General features: G+C 45.0%; 1 protein-coding gene across 1 annotated transcript in view; it reads right to left on the bottom strand.

Moving 5' to 3' along the window:
* LOC138559368 (putative ferric-chelate reductase 1) overlaps positions 1-24296 on the bottom strand; it is a 482214-nt gene that overhangs the window by 386097 nt on the left and 71821 nt on the right. The window contains exon 3 of the mRNA XM_069642735.1: positions 14984-15182. Coding sequence (XP_069498836.1) covers positions 14984-15182 — 199 coding nt within the window. The remainder of the gene's footprint in view (positions 1-14983; positions 15183-24296) is intronic.

Below are 24296 nucleotides of genomic sequence, written 5' to 3'. Positions count from 1 at the left end.
CACCCACTGGCAAGCAGTCTGATAGGGTCCTTGTGTACATTCTACATTTTTCCAACCAACTCCCTCCGGGATGAGATATGAAAAAGTAATCAATTCTAGGTGATGCTTTGTGAACAGGGGGAAAAGGTGAATTTCGCTCTGCTGGGTTCCGACCCCTCCACACATTAAATCTGCTGTATATTTCAAACAGTTGGCTAATTCTATGCATGGGTCTGGTTTGTTCGTGTGGGCTGGTCGATGACCTGTCTATGACATGTCTATCACTGCATTGAAGTTGCCGCCATATTGTCATATTGTCTCTGTTATTGATCAGGTGTTTCCACTGAGTGATGCTATTCTGGAGTGTCGATGTTGGGTGCATAGCTGTTGATGAATGTGACTTTATGATTGGTATCACCCAAGTGAGTACCAATGTTCCTCTCTCTGAGCCCCTAACACAATCAATCATCCGAAAACTTAAGAAGCCGTGGATAATAATGGCAACACCCCCTTGCAAGGAAAAGGATGAAAAATATAGTGGCAGCCATATCTACTCACAAACCTAGATTCATTATTGGGAAGAAGGAACCTTTCCTGCAGGAGGGCTACTTTGACTCTGTGCCTCTCTAGACAGCACAGAATTGCATTGGCTTTGGCTGAATGGTTCACCCCTTGCACATTCCACAATATTACATTAAGTGCCATGCCTTTATTCCCCATTGATTGTATTCAGTTTCATCTCCCCATCAATTATCAGCATTGTGCCCGTCACATCTTTCCAGTCCCTCTGCCGGGCGCTTCCCTCTATACACCACCCCCTGGTTATAGGCATCATGTCACCGACAATAATAACATCTAAACAATTCAACAAAGTTTCCTCTTTGCAGCCTGCCCTCCTCCCCTAGACGGCAACCACCAATAGCTAGCACCTCAATCCTACAAACAACTCCAGTGAAACACTTTGGGTAGGTCGCTGGTCGGTGCCACAAGTGGCCTGTTAGCTGCATTGCCCCTCAAAAACGACATGGAAGGATACAAAGTTTCAGCCTGCTGGTGATCTCTGCTAGACCTGTCCCACTTGCAAGTCATGCTGAGGCCATCCAGCTAAGTTCATGCACGCTAATGTCTTTGCATGGCCTGAGTTGCAAGGCTCTGCTGCTGCGTCCCAAATCCACAGCAGCAGGCCCAATAGTTCCTCCAGGAAGTTATGGGCTAACTTGGGTACATTGAAAAAAAGCACCTTCCCATGGTGCTCCACTCTGAGAGTTGCTGGAAAGAGCATGGAGTATTTATCTTTTTCTTCCTTAAGGCTTGCTTGATTTGTATGAAGTTTCGCTGGCTGTGGACTCTTGTGGCGGGACTCCCATGCCGCAGGCTGTGGTGATTAATGTGCCGCAGTCAGCGATTTTGCCCCAACCTACTTCTAACTTTGCCGGTGAAGCAGTGGTGCAATTCAAGGATAATACCCCCTTTTTCAACATGGGGGAAGGTATATTCCTCCAACTCCCCTGCCCTAAATGCAGTGATTCTAAATCGAAATGCGGAACCCTCATAGGCCAGGGTTTGAGGGAGGATTGGCTAGGAGGCTCACCTGCATTGTGTAGCAATTCCATCGACACTGGGAATCCCCCCTTCACTGTTGAAACCGGGGATGCGGTGGATAAAAATCATGAGTCATCCTTTCAAAGTCCAGTAATTATACCTGCCTTTTTGACATTTGACGAGGACTTACAGTCTTTAAATCCATCGGGAAACAGCAACACAGAGCGTGGACTGCTGGCACAGGATCCAGCAGACCCGAAGAAGAGACTAGACTGTAATTGTTGGCCAATGTCTATTGCTTCCTTCATGGCTAATTCAAAAATGGGGCAAACTCTACTAATGCTTTTAAAAATCCAACCAGAAATGTGGCCTCAGATGGCGTCATGCCTGTGACCAACTCGTTTGGCCATAAATGAAACTGGTCTGGACCCTCGTCTATGATAAGGGCGCCCTGTAGAAGGACCACGGTCAGCAAACTCCATTGGGTCCCCCAGGGTGGTAGAACTAAAGAGCCTACAGACTCAGAGATTCTAGAGGGCCTAGGGGATATAGATGCTGGGTCGTAGAAGTCTGAGTGTAACCACCATATTTCAGGGGGTGCCAACAAAAGCCCCTGTCTTAAAGAGACAAAAACTCTGCTCTTCCCCGGGGAACCCAAGTCATCACAGGCCCAGAGGTCCATAAGTAACATCAACCAAACGGGGGCTCCATGTATGGCTCCAAATAAGGAGCTGAAAAGCTTACCTACAGCGCAATATCCAATGAGCACAACGCCTCTTCAAAACAATGAAGAAAGAGGCGAGGGGTCTGCTTTGCAAGCAAATATTGGAGTCGGAAAGAACAACAACTACCCAGGCTCTGAGGAAGAGAGGGTTTGTGAGGATTCGCCAGCATATGACCTAGAAGCGGTGACTCCTCAGCCCCAATTAGAAACAGAAGATGCTAGCAGGGAAGAGTCCTCTTTAAGCACCATGGTAAACCAGACGGGGCTAAGGAGGCCTTCAAATGTTACTGCCAACCCTCGAATGTGCAAGCAAATAAGTCAAAGAAATCCTCAGGGAATTCCAAAATTGACCACTTTGCGCAGCTATCGGTGCTCACTATAGCAATGGCCCCTTTTATGAAGCTATATAAGGCTATTAGTGACACTTTAAAAGACCAGACTACACTACTAGCCATGTTACATTCTAAAATGATTTTCATTGAGGGATTTATTGCTGCAACCTCCGAAGTAAGAAGGTTGGATAGCTTCCAGGGGGTTTCCTTGGGTTCCACAGTTACTTTTACTACCACACGAGAACCGATATATCCCCCTCCCCAGGTAGCAAAGGGCCCACCACTTGAGCAACTGGGGATGCAAGATATTTTAATACACACCTCTCTGTGCCAATCAGGGACTCTTTTAGAGGACATGCCAGCAGTCCCAATAGATAGCCCAGTCGCCAGGCATTCTTCCCACACTGGGGAGCAAGCTGTGGTTAACACTGGTCCCCTGAACCCTGTGCCGCCTCTTACCAATGGCACCCCACTTTTTGCCAAATCTGCTACCGGCCTTGCCTCTTCTAACAAGCAGACAAAATGGTGATCTCCACCAGCAAAGGCAAAAAACGACTGGAAAAAAAGGCTAAAACAAGGTGGCTCTTCTGAAAACCAGCTCAGCAGATGCTTGTCAAAGACAAACTTTCTGTAGAAACATTGTCTGGAAACAGATCTGTTCAAGACCCATTGTCAGAGCCAGCTAGTACGAAATCTACCCTGACGATGCTGGCTGACGAATATGTGATACTACAATTAAACTTATCATCATACTCCATAGATGAGAAGATGGAGAACATGATTGAAGCACAAATTGTGGGGCTTAAAGATGGAAATGGGACTCCTGAGAAACCCGACCTACCAGTCTGCTTGGTATCCAGGTGGTCGAGCCCTTTTTTGATTCTAGCTGAAAGACAAAAAAAGCTATAAAGAAGCAGGCCTAGGATACCCTGATTAACAGCACTGACAGTCCCTTTTGCAGCAATCCAAAGAGAGTTTCCAGCCCGATTCCCTTGGACAAGTCAAGCAGAACATCAATGACGTCTAGGAACCCCCCTCGAGCGGACGGTGCAACGCGAGCCTACTTGCAAACTGCAAGCTTCTTCAAGTCCTCAGATCGCAAGACAAATGTGTGCAGCCCTGCTCAGGACCTATCATCTCTAAAAGGATCATTGAAGGTGTGTTTTGATCATGCTGGAGACCTGATGCAGTTTATAAGATTGGAGAGAGTTCTGGACCACAGACAAGAGTGCATCCTAAATCGATACAACCTAATGAACTATGTCACTACATACCCCCTCTTTGACAAATAGTACTAGACGACCAATCTATAATAGAATTTCGTAACAAAGACCTTATACTTCTCCATTTTCAGTCATCAATGGTAAAGGGTCTCTTTCTAGAGTTGGTGTCATGTCTTTTGTCATTAGGCTTCGATGCAATTAACTGGAGAGAATCCAGACTACAAATCAATGATGCACAGGATAGGGAAAAAAAGTCCAGCTCAATTGTGGGGGAAGATCAGAGTCTCTGGAGGGACAAAGAAAACTGTCTCTTAAGCAACAGCGAAGCACCATACGCTCCTGATGAAAGATTACTGAAAGGGCCTGGGCATGGGCTATTTCCTTTTTTTAAATGAAAGAGACAACATGGAACTAATAGTTAACATGGGAGAGCTCGAGTCTTTGTCCCGGTGCGTGTCAATTAAAAGAAAAATGAACAACTCTTTACGACTGGACCGGTGTGGGCGGTTCCCAGGGGCTCGGTTGGTTGAAGAGAAAGCTTGTAAGAGGTACAATTTGAATTTTCTTGCAATGCCGCTTATGCATGTGTTTCTGAGTTAACGGGAGTGAGCAGAGACACCACTAGGTGGTGCCTAGACAACCCCACACTTGGTGACATTGGTCGGCTGGTTTGCTGACACATGACTCGATATCTAATGGCCAAGAATGGTCTGGGAGGTACAGGCCTGCCCGAAAGGGTTATTACTGTTGAACAACGTTTACCCCCACAGTCAGAGGAGCTGGTTTTGTTGGACTTGTTTGTTTGTTTTGTTGAGCTCGAAAATGACTTATGCCAGGGTAAAGACACAGGGGCTAACATTGTGGGCCCAGGGGTTTGGGGGGGGGGGGCGTTCAGTATTGGAGATGGAAGCAAAGGGAAAAGGTCAATTTTGGAGGGGAACAGGTCATTGAGAGGGGCCTGGTATTAAACCAATGAAAGTAGGCAGTGATGCACAGGATGGTAGGGGGAGAGGACATTTTATGATGACTCATTTGAAGATATTGTCCTGGAACATTAGAGGTCTGGTGTCATACATGAAATGAAATAGGATACAGTCCTACCTCTGAAGGAAGCAGATATCTATGGCCTTGCTACAGGAGAGCCATCTGTTCCCTGAAAGTCAAGAGTTGCTGGTGTCCAGGTGGGGCGGGTCGGGATACGGATCCATGTAGTCACAGTTTGCTAGAGGGGTCCTTACATGGGTGGATGCAGCGTTTTCGCTGCAGGTATCTGAGGTCATAAGAGGTGACGAAGGAAGATCTGTCATCCTGTGTGGGTAATTGGCTAGAAGAAAGTCTGTACTGCGAATTTGTATTGTCCCAATACTGGGATTCCGCCATGTGGGAGAGGTTGGCAGTAAGCTGGCCATGAGGTGGGACTTGATGGTAGTGTGGGGAGGGGATTTTAATTGTGTTTGCAGTGTGCTGTTAGATAGGTCAGTGCCCCCCAGGGGAGGCCCCCCTAGTGCTACAGTGGATTTGAACAACAAATTGTCTGAGCTGGCCTCTGTAGATGTTTGTAGAGGACTGCGTCCTGGGGTCAAGGGATACTCATTTTATTCACCCCCACATGGCATATACACAAGGATTGATTATGTGTTTGTGGGAATGGAAAGCCTGCTGGAATTTGTGAGTGCGGAATATGCTGGCCGCACTGTGTCCGACCATTCCCCACTGGTTGTATTGTGGGAATTGGGCAGCCCAAGAGCCCCTATTCCAACGTAGCTGTTCCCTGCTACTGCCTTAAATGATGAGATCTTTACTGACTCGCTGCACAAGACAATGGAGCAATACCTCTAGGTCAATGTTGGGAGTGTAGATAGATGGAGCACTGTGTGGGAGGTGCTGAAGGCTGTAGTGCAAGGAGACACTATACATTAAGGAGGGGGTATCCATAAACAACTGAAACGTGAACTCAAGGTTTTGGAAGGGGAGATTTCCAGAATAGTGGTGGGGCCGCCAGGGCCAGGACTCCACGAGAATTCACTCACGGATCAAAGCACGCAATGTGCACAGGTTTGGGGTAGACTATCGAAGTTTGATTACGAAGTAAAACAGGAGACAGTACATGCAGAGGGAGATAAGTCTGGGAGGCTACTAGCCTGGCTGTGCAGGTGGGAGGTGCCCCGGGTGATGACTACAGTAGTACAGGATGAGACAGGAGCCCCATGGAGGTCCCAGGTGGCCATAAATGACCTATTTAAAGAGTTTCATAGCCCAGTTATATAGTCACAGGGTACAAGTACCACAAGAGGAGCTACCACAAGCTATACAGCCCAAGAGCAAATAAAGCTTCCGCAAATATTGAGAGAACAGGCCCTGGAATTAGACCAGCCTATTACGATCGAGGAGGTTAAAGGTGCCATATCGGCATTGGCTGCCGTTAATGCCCCAGGCAGTGAGGGTCTGCCGCCGGAATTTTACAAAGAATATAGCTCCCTGGTATTGACGCTGCTGCTGCAGGTGTACGAGGAAGCATATTAGGCTGACATGCTCCCGCTGGAAAGGAGGGAGAGACTGGTTTCTTCGATACTGAAACCTGGGATGCTGGTGAAGTACTGCGATTCCTATCGCCCATTGGCCCTATTAAGTTATGATGCTAAATATTAATGACTATACTGGCGGGCCGGCTCCGTAGAGTGATATCAACAGTCATACACCCAGATCAGACAGGCTTTGTACCGGGCTGTAGCACGTCCCAGAAACTTCATAGGCTGCACTGCAACACGTGATAGATCGTACTAATAACTGCCAGGAACACCTATTGGTGGTTTCACTAGATGCTATAAAAGCCTTTGATTCAAAATTCTGGGAATGGCTGTATGCAGCACTTAAGGTTAAGGGATTTGGATTTGGGGAGGCATTTCTACACTGTGACAAACTATTATACACCAAATGGGTGGCGAGGTTGAAATCGGGGGAAGCACATTTCAGGACTGTGGGAAATAGAGAGGGGCACAAGGCAGGAATGCCCTCTCTCACCAATGATCTATATATTAGCTTGGAACCCATAGCAATATATCTCATGCAAGAGTACTCAGAGGCTGGTATGTTGATTGATGGGAGCAGGCTTTTTATTTCGCTATATGAGGGTGGTGTCCTATTATAATTGGGCGGATCAGAGCATAATATCCCCATCATCCTTGATGGGGATTCAAATTACACACAGCCCGCAGGACACTCACACTTATAATACTAATCGCGTAATAAGGGGGGGTAAAACGATCGATGAAGTTTTGGGACTGCCTGCCACTCTCTCTAATGGGTAGGGTGTCCATAGCTAAAATGATTATACTTCCTATGCTGTTGTATGCATTCTCCAATGTTTGCTTTCATACAGAACCAGGGTTTTTCGAAGGCTAGACGCTTTGCTAAGGGACTTTCTCTGGGATGGGGGCCGCCCTTGGATTGGCTTGGGTACATTATGTTTGCCGTACTAGGAGGGTGGAGTGCCGCTTCCACATTTTGAATGGTACTACTTGGATGTGCAGCTCCATCATGTTGCAATGTGGCTGTCGGATGAGGTCACTGCAGAGACTGAGCTGCTATAGGAGGTTGTGAAACCAGCTCGGCTCAAGGAATGTTTATGGGTGCCGGAGGCATGTGTGGGTTCTCGGTGCTTGCTGCTGCAACATGTTGGCAGGTATGGAGTAGGACACTAAAGCTGATGCAACTACTGTGTCCATATCCTAGGAATGCTCCAATTGTTGCATATGCTTGTTCTAATGAAATGGAACTCAGGGCAGCCAGAATTCAGGAGCGACACAGGGTTTATACATGGGGCGACCTGTTTGAGAATGGCCAATTTAGGGAATTGAATAACCTTATAGTGGAAGTAGGCTTGCCGAGTGGTCAATTTATCCCATACATGAGGGCACGCAAAGTGGCTAAGCAGAATTGTGGGGGACTGCCTGAGGAACCAGAAGAGGATGCCCTATTGACCTTACTCTACCAATTAGAGGATGGGTTTAAACCAACCACTAGGATTTATGAATGCCTGAGAGGTATGGATAAGGCTATGCATGGGAGGTTACAAGGTAAATGGGAAACTGATGTCGGGATGCAATTTAAAGCGGTGCAATGGGAGCAGGCGCTGATTTTTGTTAAGCATGTATCACGTAACATGAGGTTTCGTTTAATACAACTAAATGTGTTTGATCGTACCTGTTAGGGAGAATTCTCCAGAATGGCTAATTTCCCTTACCTACTGAGTCCATCAGCAGCTTTGCTGAATTTCTAGGATTTATTTTTTTCACCTCTTACATGTGTTTTGCTGTGTGTTTAACATTGTTTGTGTTCATAGACTGTGGAGCTTCACCTATTCCGTAGGCATCATCTTTTTATTGTGTGTCACACAGCACCTTTAGTGCAGTGACACAGGGTTGTCTTTTTCAGACTTCCCACTTTAAACTCCATTTTCTGGGATGGACTACTGTCTCCCAGAACATGTAAAGTTGCCATTGACTTTATTAGTTTTTTTAAATTCACAGACCCAGTACAACCTATCTTACATAGAGTACTGGAAAGGGTTAATAGTCATCCTTTTTTGTCTGTTTCTCATGGAACATTATTTCGTTCCCCTTTCTTTAAGATTTGGCTGGTGGCAGTGGTGTCTACCCTATTTTTCCTACTGCAGTCTATGTAAATAGTCTTGGTACTGTTTTAGGCTAAGTTAGTAGCCTCAAACTTAAATATGCTGGAACCCATTTACTTTCATTTGGTTGCGGCTGGGTTTATTCACCATTTCTTTTTGTAAAGTTCTTTCTCGTGTTTTATTCTGCACGCCAAACCAGGTTTGGTTCCTTTGTTCGCCTTCCTTTGGCGGGCTTCTGCACAGAAGGCCTCCTTAGGCACCTGAATGTCTGAGGGGGACAGGATGTGAGGGAGGGGGTTTGAGACTCCCTGCACAGCGTCTCCTTGGAGACCCATGTTGCACTCTGTATGACTGGCTGTGGTGACTGTCCCACCAGGACAGCCACCCTGCTGTGTGATTGACAGTCAGGCTGTGTGAATGGGGGAAAACTGCATAAAAAACAGGTCTCTGGGACTTGGAAGGCAGAGTCGCCACTGGATCAAGAGAACCGAAGAGAAGCTGAAAGAAGAGGACCACTACCATGACTGAACCTCCCGGTGAAGCCCTGCTGCGGGTCCGAATCTCCAAACTTCGACGACAGAGAAGATTGTAAGGAATCTTCTTCCCTTGAGCTGATGGCACCAAACAGTTTGCCAAACACCAAGCAAGGCTTCCCTCCACTGGTCGAATTTGCAGTGCACAGCTGCAGTGAACCGGATAGCCAGGAGGACCGGACACTGTTTGGGTTATAAGGAGCGCACCTTTTATTCATTGCTTTGTTCTGCTGCTGGTTTCTTCCCTGGGCAGTGCAGGACCCTCCAGTCTTCCTACTTCATGTCAGTCCGACAGTCGCTTCAGGAGCTGTGAGCCTGCAGGATCTGCCAGGAAAATCTGCCTCATCTACAGCCTTCTTCTTCATTTAAGGTACTGTTCTAACCCGGTTGTTCGTTCAGTCCGACTGCGGTGAAAGTGTTTGAAATCTTTAGCCAATCCGAGGGCTTGTCCTTCTCTACTCTTTTTAAGTAACTTTTCTTCTGACCAACTTCATTTCGAACTCTTGGCAAAAACTTAACCGCAAACTACTCTGAACTGTGTGATCCTCTGCAAAGACTCTGAACCATTAACATTGGCCCAGGCCTATTGATTTGAATTCTCATTGTAGCAAGCCTTTTCTAGATTGCCCTGCCTACTTACTTGTTGGTGCTGCTTAATTTTCTACAACCTTGTCTTTCCCTCCCTTCTAAATTGTTGGTGTGCCATTTTGCTCACACTTCATTTTGAGCCTAACTTGTTTGGAATTCATTGGGTGTTGTGTAGTGTATTAAGATTGTGATTTTCTGCTGCTTTACTTTAGTGAACTTTTTCACAAATGAATGTGTAAATACATGTATACTATTTTACTCAGAAACCTTGAGTCAGTGTTTGTTTGAACCATAGTAATTGCTGTCCTTTGTGTAACTATTGATACTGCTCACTTTACTCTTGAGATAAGTCTGGCTGCTGAGTCATTGCTACCACTTTACTGTGTAGTACGGGCTTGTACCAAAGGTGAATTTGTACTGTCCCTTGTAGTCTTAATCGTGTGTGGTGTTCCCAGTAAAAAGATGATGCCTATGGAGTAGGTGAGGCTCCACAGTCTATGAACACAAGAAAATGTTAAACACACACAGCAAAACACATGTAAGAGTGGGAAAAAAGGCTCACACTCTTACCAGGTGAAATAATAAATCCTAGAAGAAATCCAGCAAAGCTGCTGAGGGACTCAGTAAGTAAGGGAAATTAGCCATTTTGGAGAATTCTCCCTAACATGGGGTAGAAGGTGACCCCTGTTGCAGGGCACTCCATCATAGCACAATATCTAACCCCTGGCGTGTTTAACAAGAATTGACATATTTGAGCTCTGTTTGTTGGTTTGTTAAAAGTTGCTGTTGTTGTATTGTATATGGAAGTTGATGGGACATGCAAGATGATGTGAGTGAAAATCAACACAAAAAGTGTACCTGCTGTGTTAGGAACTGCAGACTGATTATCATGTTGTGTTACTAGATAATGGCTATTGTACCATTTTTTTCATTTTAAATGCAATAAACAGAGTTTTTTTAAAAAAAACTCAGTAGACGATTACTCTGCGAAAACCTGAGGTGCTGGAATTGCCCGTACAATCTGATATCCCAGATTAAAGAACTTCATACAGACACATTCTTTAGAGTACGGCTAAACACAACTGGCCTGCTAAGTGATAACATTAAAATGGAGAGAGGAGTCAAACAGGGCTGTCCAATTTTGCTCTACATCTTTAATCTCTAAATCTCTGACATCCCGGCATTTATTAAATCATGTAGGGGCATACACCGGAAAATAAGAGTAGTATGAAGGTTCTTCTTGATTCCTGGACCTTGGCATTAAAGTCAGGGAAAAAGTGCACTGTGTCGCCATTGTATTGCAACTGATTGGTTTCTCTGGCCATCTTCAATATTGCTTTGTGGTTCCTATAATTGAGTAGCTTGTCAATGACCAAGCAAGAGGGTGGTATGAGGGGTCAGAAATGAAAGCCGGACACAAGGTTGTCATGTTTTTGCAAGAAGATATTTCTGAAAAGAAAAAGTGTTGGAAACATTCCTCCTTTTGCCTATGCTAAAGAGTAGTTTCCCTGCCTAAGAACCAAACACGAAGGATCTTTCTGTGTCATGATGTCAATAACTGAAAAACTGTCATTATGTCTATCCTGACCCTCACACTATAAACAAATGATGTGTAAGGAAAAATATCTTAAATTGGCCAAAAAGTGTTCACAACTACAATAAGTATACTTCCAACAACAATTTTCTCCAAGGCAGGAGTCTTTGGTAAAGAGGGTGGATTACTTCCCTGTGGTTCTCAATTGTAAGATGAATAGTCATGTGTACAAACAGTTCCCTGGTATCTTATTTGGACTCACAAGAATCCTGTTTAGGCAACCATGTCTTTAACAGCCTTTCTGTAATGCAACTTCTTCTGCGGTCTGAAAAGCAATCCTTTTCTTTAACATCAAACTTTCCAGGATTCAACAAACAACGCCAAACATTCTTTTAACATTTCTTGGGGCTTGCAAATTGCCTGGTTTACTCCCCTGCCAGGCTTCTTTCTGCAATGCCACTTATTTCAATCAATTGCTTGCTGTCTTGCTTGTCAGGATTGATCATATATATTTAATTTGCCTGGTGTCTTTGGTTTACCCATACTTCTCATGTGCCTTTCTGTTTCATGAATATTGTAGGTATTGCCCATGGGTTGATATATGTACTTGTGGTAAGGTTTCTTTAGGTTTGGCCCCACATTTACATTTCAGGTATTCGCGATTCATTTGGGTTTGCCTTTCTGCCTTTTGGTATTCAAATAAGCATTTCATCGAATTCAGCAAGTTACAATAATCAAATCTCTGTTGACGTGGTCGCTGGAATGCCCCAGAGTTCCTACTAGCTTTGGGTAGATTCACTGGCTTTCTCCAGCATCTCCGGTTGGGTAAGAACTGCTGTGGTGTGCTGCTGTAACCTGCTTTCCAATCCGGAAGCTGTAGACATTTGTCCGGCCTCCCTCATGGCTCCACGATTGTATGTCTGCTTCCCTTCGGGATCCAAAAAGGAGAACATCAGCTTCTCGACTTGCTTAGTGCTTAGGACCTTCCTCATGGCTCCCAGCATCTCCACAGCACTTCAGTCTCTGCTTTGGAATCCCTCCCATGGCGGCTACCTACTGTTCATGAGCCCTCAAACAGGAGCCACCGACTTCTCCTTCCCTGCCTCTCTGAACAGTGTTCTTGTTCAGTTTAAAGGCCCCACGCACAGGTGCTTTAGGAAAACAAATATCCTGCTCATTGTGGTTCAAGTTCTTGGTACATGGTTCAAACTCCTGTATCTTCTTCGTCCCAGTACTTGGAGAATTCTGGGAGTTGAGGTTCCTAGAATTTGTTAAACACATGATATTGGAAAAGTTCTGGTCAATGGTTTTACAATAAGCAATCTTAGAAGAAAAAGGTGTTATGTTGGAGCAATGTGCGTTAGTGTCATGGTTGTGTGTTTGGCCATAAAAATAAGAAGAAGAGGTTTCACTTCTCTGCCCAGTTGGAGCACATATCTGACAGTATGCCATGAGGGTCTAGGGCATCAGAGGTCTTCCTCATGGAAAAGGATCCTAGTTATAAGGGGTCTTCCTCATGGGAAAGGTGGAGATACTGTGTCTTGTCCAGTTAAGTTATGACATCTCCCCATAGCTGTCTCATCCCATGTGATCCTCCCTCATGAAACCTCCCCCAGGGTTAGGATAAGGTAGCGGCTGCCTTCCCCTGGCACATGGGAGGAGGTCACTGCGGGGGAATACATGATGACTGTACTGGATTCATCACAGCGCTCCCGGCACCAGTCTCTTCCCTGGGGTTGTATGATCCTGTTCAACTACAAACATGTGGAAAGCTTTGTAGGATTAAAAACTTCCTTGATCAGGTCTTCCACATAGCCTTTGGAGGCCCCTTGATGCTGCATTCTGCAATTCCTGTGATCCTAATGTTACGTCTCCGGGATCTACTTTCAATGTCATCATTTTTGGGGCTCCAGCCTCCACTGTCCTCTTCAAGTGTCGAGTAACTCTGTCTTCCACGGCTGACACTCTTTCTTCAGCAGTATCTAGTCTTGAGCTATGTTCATCCAGGCCAGATTTAAGGTGGTCAACTTTACATGTGGGCATATCTAGCTTGCCATCTAGCTTGGTTATGCTGGTCTGGAGCTGCTGGAACATTTCCTTTATTTCAGCTGTACACAAGTGTGAGTCGTCTTGTGCATGGTTTGGTAGTGGAAGCATGCCTTTTGTAGTTTTTCTCCCTGCTGCAGTCATATTGAAGGACAGCTTTGCTTGTTGCTTTTCCTGCTTCCCCATACTGAGCGGCACACCCTGTTTGCCTCACACCCACCTGAGCACATAGGGCCACAAGGGTACTGATCTGGGCCTCCCCACACCACCACACCACCACACCACCAGACTGGTATATGTGTGGGTGCTGTTCAACCCTCTACCCTGCGCCTTGATATATACTGCTTTGTCTGGCTCAGCACTTCTTGGTGGGTGGGTTTGGGCAGAGCAGGAGCTGCAAGCCTTGCCTGTCCTGTGCCTAGGCCACATCCCCAGGTGCTGGCCCTGGCAGGTGTTGGTCTGCCAATCTGTAGAAGGTGGTGCACTGATCCATCTCTTCTGGACCTGTGGTCGAGATGGGCCACCCTCCTGAGTGTTGCTGTTTGTCGGCCCACCTGCTAATCCAGCACCCATGCCCAAACAAGGCATTACCATGCCCCTCCACCACAATCGTGTTCCATCCCAGTGAGGCCCACCACCAGATCTGTGGTTTGGAGTGAGGTAGGGCACAGCCCGCGCTCTACAATGGTGCACCAGCTCCGCCTCTGCTCCCTGGTGGCTCTGCACTGGGGAAGTCCAGTTTGGCTATCCATTTCCTTTGTCGTCGCACGGTCAGCTGATTTGGGGCCTTGGAGGTAACCCTCTTCGGCTACCAGCCCAGGATCGCTGGGCGACCCCCCAGAGCCAGTGCGTGCCATCCAGGTGTCCTTCGTATCAGTGCGCCCGGCAGAATCAGCGGGTACGGCTGCCTCTAGAGCCTCGGTTCAGGGATGGCACACATCCAGAGGATATTATCACCTACTGGACTTTGCAATCTTTAGTTCTGGCCCTTTGGAAATGCTGGGTCGTTCTCCCACCGGCAGGATGATGCAGGAGTTGTCAGGGGCGAGTGTGAGCACAGTGTAGACTGACCATCTTGGCAGAGCTCATAAATGTCCCCCTCCCAAACCCTTCATAAAATGGACAAAGAAGAATGAGACAATGGTTACACAGAGGTGGAACTGTTTGAAAATCACCCTTTGTACAAGTCAACATCACTGACAATTTCAGCACACCATATAGCATAAGTAATAATATAAACGCTATCATTGGTTATGCACATGTAAGGGAAGGGGAAGAGTAAGTAACCGTTACTTACCTGTAACTCAGGTTCTCCAATATAGGGATGTTCATACTATCCATAACTGAGAATCCTCAACACCCCATCCTCCCCTAACCGTTGCAGAGTTTTCTAAAAGTTATGAAAATTAAGAAGATCCCATAATAGAGAATGTATTGCTCATATATATACTCAACACCTTTCCTTATATTTTCCTTTACTTCTTTATTTATACTACTTAAACCCTGATGGTGCATATGGTATGGTATGGCCTTTACCTTAGATTATGTTCAACTTGTCCTTTGCACATGTGCAAAAGGCCCTCAGATCTACTCCATTCACAAACTGTAGCAGCCACTTCCTGAATGCGGCATACGTGGTATAGGAAATGGGCAATGCTCATTAACTCATTAATATTGACAGTTTCAAGTAGCACACATAATGCACTATACTGTAATTGTGGTGGATGTCTATATTCTCTTACAGTTAAACTACATGCTAAAGCAAGGTCTGCTTGACAATACATTATTGGAAGATGCAGTTGCAGTGCCAAGGAAAGGTTTCTGGCGATCCACACGGCCTATGACTTACCTGTGATTTCATCTCCGGAACTATAGGAATTTTTAGAAACTGAAATGCTGAATGGTGATGCTGCTGTGCTAGGTTTGGCAGAACCGTGCAAAGGAAGCATGGTAGAGCATGAATATTGGATTTGCCCATTTGGATATCCCAGGGCCATTTTCAGGAATGTACACAAAATATAAACGGCACATCTGGAAAACATTTCTCTCTGGAATACAAAATATGTTATAATATTACAGACCTATAGTTACTGTTGTGTACATTAGAAAATCACCATCTAACAATATCTGAACAGTTATATTGGATACCAATGTTAAACAATTAATGCAAAGAGCACAAATGTACTTAAGAACTCTAGTCAAAACTACAACAGAGACTTCAGGACATATTAAGAACCTCTGGGTTAGTCCTTAATTTCAACACACACAGAACACTAAAGAACCCAAAGGACCATGCAAAATCCAATACAAAAGCATCTTTATTCAATGGAATACCAATTTGTAAAATTCTGATTAAATCTGTTTACACATTCGACACATATAACAGTGAAACATATTGACATGCGTCAAACAAAGTGTTGACTTTAAACACCCATTCTTAGATATCCAGAGGGGTTTTATGTCGTGTGTAAATTGTTTGACTGAAAATACATGTATATATAAGGCAAAACATTTTGTTAAAGGAACGTTATGGGTTAAGTTGCACTAGCAAAAACCTATGCAATTCAATGGGCAACCGTTGTTTCAGGGACGTTATGGTTACAGGTACAACCGAAAACCCCCCGCAATTCGCAAGCTATGGTAAGCTAAGCAACCATAACGTGCGCCACCAATTACAGATAATAGTGCTCCTTTTTTGATTAATTTAATTTCCCAGTATATGCTCATATTGGTATGCATTGTGGTGTATTTATGTTTTCTGTACTTTAGTGCAATTATGTAGATGTTAAGAGAATAGTAGCTACTTCTTACATGTTTCACAGTACCATAAATTGTAAAACGAAAGCATTCATGAAGTCACTATGTGACATGAGAACATGAGAACATTTTCAATAGTACACCTCAATGGGAATGGTGCAGAGAATGGCTTCGTTTCCACATGACTTGGGTCATTAACAATAACAGTCCCCTGTGGAGGCTTCCCATGAAAACAAAATGCACATGTGATATCATCAGTGATGTCATGAATGAGATTTGTGATGGCATTTTTGAGGTCTTGGGTGTTAGTTCTTGCAGTGCACACTGAAGGCGTGCGTTATGGTTGCTTAGCTTACCATAGCTTGCAAATGTATTTTTTTTTCCGGTTGTACCTGTAAGTATAACGTCCCTGTAACAACGTTTTCCCATTGAATTGCATAGGTTTTTGCTAGTGCAACTTAACCATAACGTTCCTTTCGCAACATTTTTTGCAAGTCAATTTCATTTGGCTTTTAGCGGGGTATGCAAAGTTTGTAAAGAAGAACTCTCCAACATAGTGAAACTGCTGGCAGCATGGTAACGCAGACAGCAGTCGCAAACTATGCGTCTTGTTGCGCACATTGGGTTGCATGCAACCTGTTCAGGAAGGCACCTGCTCTCTTACATGGTGGTGCCAATCAACAAACGCAAAAAATGTATAAAAAGAGCAGCATGGCAAAAAATGGGAAGACAAAATGAGTAGGGGCCTCATTACAAGTGAGGCGGAACAGGTTAACGGGACCCGCTAAAGGAGGCGGACCCGTTAAACCCGTTCTGCCTCATTACAAGCTCCCCTTGCGGGACCCGGTAAGTAATGCCTGGTCAAACCAGGCGTGCTTACCGGGTCCCGCGAGGGGAAGAGGGAGCAAACAACGGGCTGCTCGTAATCGGCTTGTTGTTTGCTCCCTCCCCCACTCCCATTCAGCCCTATGGGGGCTGAAATGGGAATTGGGGAAGGTCCGTGCCCGGGTTCCTGCAGGGAGGAATTAACGGGCCCTCCAAACTCGGAATGGCCCGGTAATTCCCCATTCTGGGAACCCGGACCCGAATTTGGCGGCAGTCATGCCGCCAATAGTGGCATGGCTACCGCCAAAATCGTAATGAGGCCCTAGGTGTTGAAAATGTATACGTACAAACCAAACAGAAGACAGACATTGGGAGGACACTGTAAGGGAATGCATCAACAACAGAATTAATGTCTCCCTTAACCAATCGTAGCGCACTGCTACTGTACATGGGAACAAAGAAGTAAGGGGCAGAGTAACAACTGGCAAGAGCTTACAGTAAAACGTCAATACAATGTAGTAAAAAAGCAGAAAAGTCTGTAATGATTGCACAGGTGTTTCAGTATGCAATAGTACATATGTGTAACGTGTGTTTTTGGAAACGTGGCAATGGCAAGGACCTTCGAGTTGCAAGAAAAAAAGTCCCTCATTACAGAATGACTTTGTACAGTAACTCCATTGGTACACACTGTAGAGTGAAGCGTAGATTATGTACTATATATTCCTACATGTAAATCAAGCACATTCTGTTTTCCGTAAGAAAACATATTGGAAAGGAAAGCGAAGGAAAGGAAGGCAGTAGAATCCGCAATCCGTGCACAACACCACTTGTGCATAGTAAAGGAAAGAAATTGTGCGAATAGCAAAAAGAAAGGCTGAAAGGCAAAGGGGAAAGAAATGGGGAACAATTGAGCCCCCTTACAAGGTGTGTAACTGAAAAGTTAACAGGTGAAATCAAGTACCCCTTTCGCAATCCACTCAATTAGAGGCCAACGTGTATGCGGTTGACTATCTGAAACCACTTAAAATAGAAAGCATGGCTTCAGCAATGTTTTCTATAGCACATAATTTATTCATGAGGCAATACAAAAATAGTTAAGAGCAATAGTTTGCCTTCATAAGTTTAGCACTGTAATTTAATTTCATATAAGCATTTAGTGCAATCTGTGAGGTTACTACATGACAAATCAGTTGTTCATATATAGATGAAGTAGCTGGTTTAGTAACTTATTGTAATATAAAGCCTTAAGATAAGGTGTAGTCAAACACATGTTTTGGACGAAATAAAATGGCTGTGGCACACCTGCACGTATACTCCTTCCCCATGTCGAGACCGCCATCCCCTCACAAATCGTGTCATCAGAGACATGAGAGTGACAGAGCAATCTCTTCCTGCCCTAACAACCAAGTTCTGGAAATCCGCATTTCCCCACAGTAAGTATAGAATTCTTCTACTCCTTCCCTTCCCTAATGGGTTGTAGGATTGTGCTAAAGTGTCCATTAATAATAATAATGTTGCTAAATGTTTGGGTGATATACTTTTTTACTGAAATTTCACTCAGACTCAGCAGCACACAGTCCTCCTTGGAATGCTTCCAAATAAGCAAAACAGAAGTGTCCTACAGAATACCCACAATCACAATTGATGCATCCGTACGATGACAGCAGGCTCCGCATGTCAGCATATTGTCCACCACCTGGCAATGAGTGTGGGAACGGCTGTTTGGGCATACTGCAAGTGCAGGCATGTGTATATGTGCCTGTGTGTCCTGTTAACATCAGCACTCTGCAGAATATGCGAAGAAACGTTAATGTGGTTGGGACGTGCACCCACGTCCTATATGTAGGTATGCAAATGTAAGAATCCGAGCTGGTACACCCTATAAGTAGACAGCATCTTCCCAAAATGGTCAGAGCACGTGTTGTGCACTATTAGTGTGTTGAAAATGGGCAACAGTGTGCATAGTGCACCCAGCCACATGCACTCAAACGCAGTACACCCAAAACGCGTGCAGCAGACAGTCGTCCAAAATCATACATGACAACATTCTGTGCCCAAAAATGTGTAGGGATGTGAACATTTCAACAATCATACATACCATTTTTATGACATAATGGAAAATGATGCCACATCAACTTCACTCAACGAAATGACAGTACACATCATCACAGCAAATAATTTCACATTAACTGGCACCTTATGACATCACAGAAAATGACCTTAGTTGGCATATGGCCTTCAAGACATCACAAGAGCGGAGTGCCTCGTGGGCTCCATCCCATATCCTCTGACCCATCATGTTAAAGAGAAGTACCACATGAGTGACACATTTTGCTCTTGAAACATATCAATAACAAAAATGTAATTCAGCACTCACTTTGGATTTTTAGAACTCGAGCAAACCTAGTCAACAATGTATAAAATGAATACACAAGTACTAGCTCTATACAAATAAACCATTTTAATAGGTTGTGGTAAAACAAACGACATGTCAGTAAGTAAACCCAAGCAAGTAAATTAAGTGGTAATAGTGTACTTTGTAGGTAAATGCAATAGCTTTTTAAATAGCGAAGAGTAACTTGACATCAAACAGATTTTGTTTTGTAGACACCTAACAAAGGTTACAGTTTTTAACAAAAAACAAGTGTACTTGGTGCTACAAATTGTAATATTACATTGCAATAAGTAAGCATCACAGAAATGGAGTCAAAATGTGAGCAAACATGCAATACAGGGTTCCAAAATCAGGGGAGCTGGGAGCAATGTACATGCTACTTGTAGCAGAGAAGGGCCTGCCCATCTTAACAGTTAGCAGGAGCTACATTTCATGCCCACAGCAACTACTGCCAAACAAGCACAAGTATTTCACTATGGGACAATCTGTAATTAAACAGTATGACACATCCACATCAAAATCATTCCCGAAAACAGTCCTTAGTTGTTCACGAATAAGTCCTGTACACGTGTTTCACCACAAAGTGTGAATCTTTAGGAGCTGCAAAGTACTCTTAGGTTGATTTATCATACGTATGATTGCCCAGCGCCTTTAATAATTCCACCAGACAAGTTATGAATGCTTGTTGTACTAGTTGAATGGAATGGGTTTCATAATGCAATGTTTCTTTCATGGAGAGGAAGAAGGAGAGACTTCTTTCCTTGGTGGCCGTGAGCAGGAGTGTCTTTGCTAGGACAGTTTATACTGTAAAGTGGCTTTTCTGTTGCACATTGATTGTAATCTTGTGTGTTCAGATTGGCCAAAGGATTGGCTTGTGTGTAAGGTCTTTGAAAATTACATCACTGTAACCAAGAGCAAAGTATCCCTATGCAAATAACACAAATCCATATAACTAAGACAATGGCCCTCATTCCGGGATTGGTGGTAGTCATGGTGCTATTTGCACCATGACTGCCACCAATAACGGGACCGAGTCTGGTGTGGTGCAATGGGGACTTACCTGTCTAGTCCGACCTTGGCGGGACCGGTAAGTCCCCATTGCACCAACCATTCCCCATTCCCATTGAGCCCTATGGGGGAGGGTGCAAATAATGGGCTTGTGAATGGCAAGCCGTTATTTGCACCTCGGTCCCTTAGAGGGACCCGTAAGGGACGTGTGGTCCGACCACACGTTCCTTACGGTCCCTGCCGAGGGACCTCGGAATCGGGTGGTAGGGGATTACCGGCACCGGTCTCCTTACCGGTGCCCGGTATCCCCTACCGCCAGACTCGGAATGAGGGCCAATATCTTGTAACAGCACCTCAAAACCCTTGGGCTGGTGGTGCGCTTTGGAAATTCTAATGATTAAATTAAATAAAACAAGAAAACATAATATATCACTCAGTTCCCTACACATGCAATGTGATCTCACAAGGAACAGATACAGTTGTGGGGATTTGTGCAAGGTGCATAAAGGCTCAAAAAGCACATCACTGACTTTCGTACACAGTCACTCAGACCTCACAAGGTACACATACACTGGTGGGGGCCTGTGGAAAGTGTATTAGCGAATTTCATAAGGCATCAGTCAGTTGGCCATACATTCAGTCATACCGCACACAGTACACAAACACTGCGGGGGGGCCTCTGAATATTCTTCCGCAGTATGTCACAAATGCATGTCATATGCCTGGGTAGGCTGGGGTGCAACAGTGTCTCTTGAAACCATGTGTAGAACAAATTGGGTGTATTTCACTTTCCGCAAGGGTGGAATATCTAAAGTGGTGTTCTACAGTGCATCTGCAACTGACACCAATTATTGCACTCTGGCTGAATAGGCACAGTAGGGGAGAAAATTATGAACGACCCTTCCTGTCACCCATACCAGCAACAGGAACAGTCACCATTGTCCCAATGTCATAGGTAGCTTGCGGAAAAATGGGAATGTACGGATGTGCGTTTACCCATGGATGGCGACGCCTACGCCAAATGAAGCTGAAACATTACTTCTTCTCTTTGCAGTGTCTTCTTTGCAGCACAGTGACATTGCGTACTCTATTCGTCTCCCCTTTACACAATTCCAATATGGTTATTGACTTAGATTTACATAACGCTTATTAACTCTGTTTTACTCGGTTTTGACATTTCCTTTGCAAACTCGATGTACTTTTATCAGTTCACCGATTTCTTGTACATCATTGTGTTATTATTTAAAAGTAATAGAAAAATGTTAAACTCAAAAAACGTGCACACTCTTCCATGAATAACATTGAAGAGCACTCCATGGCACAGTATTACTTGTTTACAACAGCCCTCTGTGTACACACTGCAATGACAAACGTAGTCTCGCATTCCCTGTGCCTGTACACTCCCATTTCCATAGCCGCCATCCACAAAGTCGCCGGATGTGCCTTTCCAGCTGCGTAACAACACCATTGCCAACTTGACCAGGCGACCACACCGACGGTGCCCATGAGCACTCAGTTCGGATACAAGAGCCGGACTCTCCGACAGCGCCAAAGCATATGTCTGACCAATGTGCACAGTATTCTATGAAAATAGCACGCTTACAAACACATCGCTATGTTCCAATGCACATGAATGCATGTTTCTGAACAATATACGGCTGCTTTCCGTGTGAAAAATCTCCACAACAATCCGCCCAAAAGGAACACCGTAGAAGTGCTGTGTAATGTGTTTGCGCCTTTTCTGAGCAGCGGCTCATAGGTGTGCTCTGCAGGTAATGGGGCACCACATCTGCTCACCTACAGTGCATCTGCAACTACTACCAGCCATGTGACTGTGCCTAGGTACGCACAGTAGTTGCAAAAATTATGCACAGGCCTTGGTGACACCCACACCCTTAGCACTGATAGTACCCAATGGTGCTTTGTGATTGGTAAGTTCCAGAAAAAGGGAGTATAGGCATGTGCGTGTACCCAAGTCTGGCGACGGCCATCCCAAATGAAGCACAAACATTTCTTGTAGCATTTCCAGTTTCTTCTTTGCAGCACGCCGTAATTGCGTACTGTTAAAAAGTTCCACATGCTTCCACCAATGACAATGAAGAGGTCTGCATGTAACAGTATCAGTTCTGTACAATAGTGCTCTGCATACACAGGCCGCCTAGATATGTTATTGTGCAATGCCTATAGGTCCATAGTCCCATTTCCATTGCGCCATCCTAAAAATGTCTGGATGTGCCTTTCGTGCTCCGTGCAAGCATGGGGGCATAACGTGAAACCAGCGTAGGGGAAATTTGTTGTCAGGGGCGACTCTTGAAAAAGCTTTCGTACTTTTTGTATTGTAAAGGCTTCTAGAGGAAAACCTTTTCCTTTTTTTTTAAATATTCTGTTTCATTGTGCGGACATTGGTGAAGCAAACTCTTTGCCGCATTTTGTAGACGGGCAAACAAAACAGCATTATCAATGGCCACCAAAGAAATGCCATCTGGTTGAAAGAAATCCACATTTCCACCACTAATGAGTTCATTGTTGCAGAAGAACATTCCAGCAGCAGACAAAAAAGTATTCATGCTTCTGTTGATGAGGCACCTTCCTGCATCTGGATCGGAACAACACCCGTGATCAGTGGCCCACACTCTTCGTGGTACTAGCGATGAAAACTTTACCTTGGCAGTGGGGAAAATAATCTTCACTAGCTTCAGCAACCTCTTTAGTCGATGGAACAAGCCTAAACAAGTCATGAAACCCATGTGCATGCCGCTGTAGTGGATGACGATCACATCGCCTCTACCTAAATTTGGCAGTTGTTTTCAAAGTGCATACACGTTGGCGAAACTGCGCTTGTACATGCCGTTCCACAATGTGACCACTCCTTCCAATCCAAAATTACCAGCAAAGATTATTTCCAGGGCATACTCATGCAGATGTAGTAGAAAGGGATCACCTATGCACAGCACAATAGGTTTCGCTATGTCAACCAGCCTCACTGCGCAGAGAATAGTGTACAGTGATGTGAACGCCCCTTCCTGCCAACCACACCCACAGTACCTGATTGGATAATGCCGAAACTCCCATGTTCATTGGACAACAACGTGAAAAGCGCAGATTCTCGCACGTGCGGTTCCCTATGTACAGCGAGGGCCGCACCCCAGGAAACAAGAACCAATCCTTCTTCCCTTTCCACTGCCTTTTGTCCAGCACCACCTCATTGGGTACAGGTAAATGGCCACACACGATTCCACCAATGCTGTTGAAGACATTATACCATCTAACACTGGCTGTGCTGCACAACACTTCATACGTACGGTCAGAAAATCAGCCTGCTACTGTACTGTCACTTGCCAGCACGCTCACTACAAGTGCCTTTAGTACACTCCAAAATGTGTGCTTCCACATTTATCCACCTACGCACCCACTACCACAAATGTAAGGTACCAAAAATGTTTATGCACTATGCGTATTACTGTGTTCTAAGTACCTCTGCGCTTGGTATCTGCCACTGAGCCGGCATTACGGTCTTTACAGGCATACTAGTTTTTTCCCAATACCTACCATGAAGTACCACGTTACTGATATGTGCTCCCAAAGTTCGCATTGACCCATATCATACAGTGTATTGTCCACACAGGAATTCCTTTTTTCCCTTCCCACATTGGTACGAAATGTTTTACCCAGTAACCCACCTCCTACATAAAGTGTACAGAAATGGCATCAATAGCAGCATTGATTGTATCGCACCCAGGAAAAGCAACTTTCCAGAAGATCATTGTCTGCACAGCTGTACTTCTGGGTAGGCTGCACTATTACAATGGGCTCTTGGTAAATGTGGGCCCTTGCACTCTCTGCCCTCTGCAAAGCATCTGGAAAGGGAGAGCGCGACTTGGGATGGTATCTGTCCTGCATTAAAATGTCGCCAATAGCTCCCAGGGGCTGCAAGCAGTAAAGGTAAAATACTATGTATTATGCAGAAGGCCTTCTGGCCCCTGGGACCACAATACCTTTAAATCTAACTCCCTATATATGTACGTGCGCATTTATTTCCACCTCGCTCAGGGTCATGCGCTTCTCCAAAAAAACTATTGTTGGTAGAAGTGCTTTTTTCACCTGGGGCCTCCCTCTGCAACATGCTCCCTGCCTCCTTGACACTTGAGGTGAACCATTGCCGGGTCCGGAAGCACCT

This window comes from Ambystoma mexicanum, chromosome 1q (assembly GCF_040938575.1).
Source record: "Ambystoma mexicanum isolate Mex_15411 chromosome 1q, UKY_AmexF1_1, whole genome shotgun sequence".
Taxonomy (NCBI): Eukaryota; Metazoa; Chordata; class Amphibia; order Caudata; family Ambystomatidae; genus Ambystoma; species Ambystoma mexicanum.
Note: the sequence above shows the minus strand (reverse complement) of the source record. Positions and strands in the feature narration are given on the sequence as shown.